The sequence below is a fragment of the Alosa pseudoharengus genome, unplaced genomic scaffold, assembly GCF_046254945.1.
Source record: "Alosa pseudoharengus isolate Yale_2024_CS ecotype anadromous, Long Island Sound unplaced genomic scaffold, YU_APseudo_1.1 YU_APseudo_1.1_scf_6, whole genome shotgun sequence".
Classification (NCBI taxonomy): Eukaryota; Metazoa; Chordata; class Actinopteri; order Clupeiformes; family Clupeidae; genus Alosa; species Alosa pseudoharengus.
In genome coordinates, this window is record NW_027468848.1 from 4,728,393 (window position 1) to 4,735,174 (window position 6,782).

Below are 6,782 nucleotides of genomic sequence, written 5' to 3' on the forward strand. Positions count from 1 at the left end.
ACCACGGCTGCCTGAGAGAACTCGTCACGTACCTGCAGAAGAACTTCCCAGGATCGGACCTGGAGCGTCGCGGACAGAACCTCCTGGAACACTTCCAACGCAAACAACAGTACAAGACAGATGTGGAGGGTACGTTAGCAACACAAACTACATTACAAGACAGATGTGGAGGGTACGTTAACAACACAAACATGAGACAGATGTGGAGTGTACGTTAGCAACACAAACATGAGACAGATATGGAGGGTACGTTAGCAACACAAACATGAGACAGATGTGGAGGGTACGTTAGCAACACAAACATGAGACAGATGTGGAGGGTACGTTAGCAACACAAACATGAGACAGACATGGAGGGTACATTAGCAACACAAACTACAGTACGAGACAGATATGGAGGGTATGTTAGCAACAGTTTACACAGAGACTTTCCCCTTAGGGGACTATGATGGGATATGTGTGTCTAATTGCTATAGCGGAATAAGGAGGAATAGTTTAGACAACAGCAGTGAGTCAGTGAGTGAATTAATCCCTCTGGGAGGTAATGACTCCTGCTGTACAGATAAGTCAAGGCAAGTCAAGCCAACCCAAAGCGCTCCACATACAAGACATTGACTCACAGCAAAAGACAAAAGATGCCGGACGGAGCGGCGTAGTCGCCAGCGTACCCATGACACCAAGACATGCAAGACAGACAACAAACAAAATAACCAAATGATTAAATAAATAAATAAGAAATAAATAAGAATGATAAGGGCAGGACAGGACACCCCCATGGTGCTCAGTACACTGCAGTTCTGTAAAGTGCATTTCTCTGTGCCAAAGCACACACACACACACACACACACACACACACACACACACACATGGGGTGCAGGGGGCTCCAAACAGGATCTATTACGGGGGGGGGGGGGGCAGTGGTAGATGGTTTGCCAAAAGAGCAGATTTGGCTGAAGAAGACAGACGGTCAGAGGAAAGAGGGCAGCGACTCAAGGTCCTGCTGTCCGTGCACGTGGCCCTCCGCATTCACACTCTTGCCCCCCCCCCCCCCCCCTCCACTCCGCTCCTCTGGTCCACAGGAGAGCTGGGTTCCTGCCCGTTCGCCACGCCAGAAGAGAACGTCTTTGAGGACGAGCTTCCTGCCCTGGACTTCCTGTCCTTCGACCCAGTGGTCGTGGCGGAGCAGTTCACCCTGATGGACGCGGTGAGTCCCAACATCAACACCATTCACACTGTTTTCGGGTCAGAGGTTAACGGCTTTTGCAGAAGGATTTCCTTTTTTTTCTTGGAATATGAAAAAAGCTCACTCACAGAACCTTGAACATGTTTATATTTATAATGCATAAAGACAGCTTTGAGCATTTATAGCCCCTACGAGGCTGGAAGAAAACACTTCTGGCTGTAGTGGCTCTTTGCCACTATTATTCTCAGTGCCCGTCGGGGGGGGGCATGTGTCCTTACTGCAGTGTTTATACTTGTGTTTGCTCTTTGCCTTCTAGTCAAACTGCCAAGAATTAGCACTTTAGCATCTACTCTCAAGGGGCCCCCATAACGCACTGAAGCCTGACCATAATAGGAGTGTTATTGTTCCTGTGTTGTAAATTGCCTGGCTGCCTGCTTGTTTGTTTGGATAAAAAGAAGTAACTTGTGTGCGTTTGGTCCCCGGGCGCGTGGCGCGATCAGGAGCTCTTTAAGCGGGTGGTGCCGTACCACTGCCTGGGCGGCATCTGGTCGCAGCGGGACAAGAAGGGCAAGGAGCACCTGTCGCCCAGCGTCCGCGCCACCGTGGCCCAGTTCAACAGCGTGGCCAACTGCGTCATCGCCACCTGCCTGAGCCCGCGCGGCCTCAAGGCCAATCAGAGGGCCCGGCTCGTGGAGCGCTGGATAGAGGTCGCCAGGGTGAGTCAAGGTCACAGTGAAGGTCACAGTCAAGGTCACAGGCCTACAGAGGTTTGGTTCAGAGCAATTCCACAGAAAATGGACTTTTTGTCACATCCATAACGCCAGTGAAATGCCTTGGCATTTGTATGATGCGAATGATAACATTCATTTTTTGTGCATTTGTTCTCATGTACATTCTTCAGCCAGAAATAGCAAATGCTCAAATTTCATGTAATCATTCACATCATACCATACCATCACATTTTATTGGCGTTATGGATGTTACAAAAAATTAAATTTTCCATGGAATTGCCCTTCAAGTTTCTTCTGTTCAGCTCAACTGAGTAAAGCTGTATTGGAACGGAGCGAATTGAGCTGAACTGAACTGAACTTGATAGAAACAAATTGGATAGAAGTGACAAGTTCTATTCAGTGCTATTCTTCTATTCAGTATTATAACACAGTCTGTTGCATTTGTGGAACAATATTTTCAGTCTCACGTATACTGTGTTCAACAGTGATGTTTTTTACCTGAAGATAGCGTAAATAAACTGAAAGTTGTGCCTTGTCTGTGTGTTCAGGAGTGTCGGATCCTGAAGAACTTCTCATCTCTGCGGGCGATCCTGTCGGCGCTGCAGTGTAACTCCCTCCATCGGCTCAAGCGCACCTGGGAGGAGGTGTCCAGGTGAGGGGCCTGACCGACTCACCTGTATATGGCAGGACCTGTAAGCTTAGTGAACTGAGACTGAAACCAGAGCGCTAGCTGATAGTGGGCTAGAGGGCCCAGTAGTCTATACCAGACTGACCTGGATAAGGGTCCTGCAGAAGATACACCTGCTCAGGTGTCATAGGTAACGTGTCCGATATGGGGGCTTAAATGGCTCTTCAGCTTCTGATGGGGTTTTATTTTGCACACAGGGAAAATATCCGCACCTTTCTGGAACTGTCCGAGATCTTCTCAGATGACAACAATCACTCTGTGAGTCGGGAGCTGCTCGTCAAGGTGGGTGTTTTACACGGCGTGTGTTTCTAAAACATAAAGCTTTATGTGTCTGTTATCTTCACTTGGGGTGTGTGTTCAGTCTTCTGATGTTTGCTCAGATCTCCGCTTGCCATGGATAATAACGTGTGTATTTTATTGCTCACTAGTTAGCTAAACCTCAATGAACATTGTTTGAGTGGACAGCTCCTTGGATACTGAAGTGTTTTTGTGTGTGTTTACATAGCGTGTTATCGGCTGATAAATGCACCAGAAGTGCTGCAACACCCTTGAAAGCGTTGCCAAGTGAACAGAAAGCGTTGCCAAGTGAACAGAAAGCGTTGCTAAGTGAACAGGAAGTGGTTTGTGACATGAGGCCCATCTGCTCTAGAGCACTAAGACACTTCAGGCCTCGGTCTCTGTGTCAGTTCTTTACACACACACACACACACACACACACACACACACACACACACACTCACACACACACACACACACACACACACACACACACACACTCACATGTCACACCTCTGTGTCAGCACTCTACACACAAACACACACACTCACATGTCACACCTCTGTCTTTGTTTTGGTTTGAAACCTTCGCAACGCCAATCACATTCTCACGTCAGCCCACAGAAACACAGCCGTAGTGTGTGGATTGAGCCTATAGCAAGACAGCCGTGGTGTATGGATTGAGCCTATAGCAAGACAGCCGTTTGAAAATTCAACTGTGGTGTGTGGATTGAGCCTATAGCAAGACAGCCGTTTGAAAATGCAGCGGTGGTGTGTGGATTGAGACGTCACGTACGCTAATCTCTGCGGTTGTGTGTATTTCAGATGTGGTCATTATGTAACAGGAGAACGTGAGACGGTGCACTGTGTTTAAAGCAGTGAAGCTCGATGACATAGGCCCGAGTAACCTTGTTTTAAGACGGCACTGGTCATTATTAATTATTCACTGGCAGAACTCAACACCGCGGACGCGTCCCAGATCAGCTTGGTCTGAGTCAGCGGGCTGTGAAGAGGGAATGACCGCACCGCGTTGGAGGGGTCTCCCTGGAGACAGTACACTACATGTGTCCCAACACAACAGCAGGCCACATGCTCTCTTATGGCAGCTGCTCCAGATGAGACAGATGTGTGTCAGGGCAGATCAGGGCAGATCAGGGCAGATCAGGTCAGCTCAGGTCAGATCAGGTCAGAGCCAGGTCTGTTCTCCACCGTTGGTTCCTATGAACAGTATGACACGGCGTTTAGTCACGGAGGAGATGCCTTTCCCTTGACGTGTGCTGTGCCGTGTGGGCTTGCCTGGTTATCTGTGAGTGGGGCCTTGACCTCTGGCAGTGCACTGAGGGGGGGGGGGGTAGGAGGGAATGCAGGGTGTGTCCACTGTCCACCCTCACACAAGTTCAGAGGAAGCCTGCTTCACGGAAACCCTTGAGTCAGAGCGGAGCGTGCCACAGGAATGCTGTTGGTATGCGGGCGCGGGCACTTGGGTAATCTGCTGTGTGCCAGGGAAGGCGGAGCGCGCTCGCAACCTGCTGATATGACATCACTCAGCCTTGGCCAGGGGCACCATGGCAACGTAAAGGGAATCCCTGCATTATGATGTCATAAAGAGTGTGTTGTGCGTGATAAGGGGCCCACAGGAGGGTTTCCCCCGGCGGAGACTTTGTGTCTCCAGAGGCCCAGGTCTTCTCAGAGGTCCTGTGCTGCTGTGTTGCATAAGTGAACAATCCCCCCTCATGTTGCGTCATACAAAAAGAAACAGCTGTGTAAGCCACCAGAAAGCTCCTTTTCATGTTCTACGCTCCTGCTTGGGCTGCTTCTTTTTGCTGGTCTGAAGTGCCAACTGTAGACTGTTGCAGAATCCACATTCCTTTGTAGACACACATGACATTTAGACAGACAGTCACTTGATGTTTCTCAACCCATGTTTGATAGTGTTTATCAGCAGATGTGTTTCTACTTAAAAAATTTACTGTGTCATGATCATCACCCCACTGGTTCTGGGCTAGAGTCCGCAGCAGTGTTGGCACCCCACTGGTGATGGGTCAGCAGTGTTGGCACCCCACTGGTGTTTGGGTCAGCAGTGTTGGCCGTCCCCTTATGGATGCCCTTTGTGTGTCCACAGGAGGGCACGTCTAAGTTCGCCACGCTGGAGGTCAACCACAAGCGCGCACAGCGACGGCACCAGCAGCAGAGAGACCTGGTAAGTGGAGCCGCTCAGTAGCCATGGGAGCTTTAGCTCCAGCAGCGCCATCTGGTGGCCAGAGAGAACTATCAGCATAGGGCGTTAGCATTCTTACACGCAAACCACAAAAACACATTGCTCATGTTGTTATTTTGATGTGTTTCATTGGTCGGAACCCCTCCCATGTTTTAGCCGAGGACAGTGACCTTTGACTGCTTTATCTGAATGCTGATATATCCCACTAACACAGATGTCTTGTTTATCCCAGGGAGTCATGCAGGGCACTATCCCCTATCTGGGCACCTTCCTGACTGACCTGGTGATGATGGACACTGCTATGAAGGACTATGTGGAGGTAAGGGACTCATGCAATACTCGCACCCTGCAAAGTGTGATGAGGTGGTGCACTAGCCTATTAGCATCAGGGGAATAGGAATGCCATGCATCAGCTAAATACTCAATACAATGCTGCTAATGCTGCTGCTGGTTGATTGCTGAATCACCTCTTATCTAATCAACTCCTTGTGTCTGTTTCAGGGTGGACTCATCAACTTTGACAAGCGCAGGAAGGTACGTTTGCTGATGTTAAATATTATACAGTAGACTCTGTGTGTGTGTGTGTATGTGTGTGTGTGTGTGTGTGTGATCTGCTGTTTGTTGATGCGTGTGTGTGTGTGTGTGTGTGATCTGCTGTGTGTTGATGCGCGTGTCTGTGTGTGTGTGTGTGGTGTGTGTGTGTGTGTGTGTGTGTGTTTGTGTGTGTGTGTGTGTGTGACTGTGTGTGTGTGTCTGATCTGCTGTTTGTTGATGCGTGTGTGTGTGTGTGTGTGTGTGTGATCTGCTGTTTGTTGATGTGTGTGTATGTGTGTGTGATCTGCTGTGTGTTGATGCGTGTGTGTGTGTGTGTGTGTGTGTGTGTGTGTGTGTGTGTGTGTGTGTGTGATCTGCTGTGTGTTGATGTGTGTGTGTGTGTGTGTGTGTGTGTGTGTGTGTGTGTGTGTGTGATCTGCTGTGTGTTGATGTGTGTGTGTGTGTGTGTGTGTGTGTGATCTGCTGTGTGTTGTGTGTGTGTGTGTGTGTGTGATCTGCTGTGTGTGTGTGTGTGTGTGTGTGTGTGTGTGTGTGTGATCTGCTGTGTGTTGTGTGTGTGTGTGTGTGTGTGATCTGCTGTGTGTGTGTGTGTGTGTGTGATCTGCTGTGTGTTGATGTGTGTGTGTGTGTGTGTGTGTGTGTGTGTGTGTGTGTGTGTGTGTGTGTGTGTGTGTGTGATCTGCTGTGTGTGTGTGTGTGTGTGTGTGTGTGTGTGTGTGTGTTTGTGATCTGCTGTGAGCTAATGCGTGTGTGTGTGTGTGTGTGTGTTTGTGATCTGCTGTGTGCTAATGCGTGGGTGTGTGTGTGTGTGTGTGTGTGTGTTTGTGATCTGCTGTGTGCTAATGCATGTGTGTGTGTGTGTGTGTGTGTGTGTGTGTGTGTGTGTGTTTGTGATCTGCTGTGTGCTAATGCGTGTGTGTGTGTGTGTGCGTGTGTGTGTGTGTGTGTGTTTGTGATCTGCTGTGTGCTAATGCGTGTGTGTGTGTGTGTGTGTGTGTGTGTGTGTGTGTGTGTGTGTGTGTTTGTGATCTGCTGTGTGCTAATGCGTGTGTGTGTGTGTGTGTGTGCGTGTGTGTGTTTGTGATCTGCTGTGTGCTAATGCGTGTGTGTGTGAGTGGTGCTAATGCGTGT

The 6,782-nt window shown here is 49.2% G+C and overlaps 1 protein-coding gene across 1 annotated transcript in view; it reads left to right on the forward strand.

The window, feature by feature from the left end:
- Positions 1 to 6,782, forward strand: part of LOC143106443 (ral guanine nucleotide dissociation stimulator-like) — a gene marked incomplete in the record, with an annotated part of 26,910 nt that overhangs the window by 13,824 nt on the left and 6,304 nt on the right. The window contains 7 exon segments of the mRNA XM_076270714.1: positions 1 to 129; positions 1,080 to 1,204; positions 1,684 to 1,899; positions 2,463 to 2,566; positions 2,800 to 2,884; positions 5,001 to 5,078; positions 5,329 to 5,415. The exon segment at positions 1 to 129 is cut by the window's left edge and continues 65 nt beyond it. Coding sequence (XP_076126829.1) covers positions 1 to 129; positions 1,080 to 1,204; positions 1,684 to 1,899; positions 2,463 to 2,566; positions 2,800 to 2,884; positions 5,001 to 5,078; positions 5,329 to 5,415 — 824 coding nt within the window.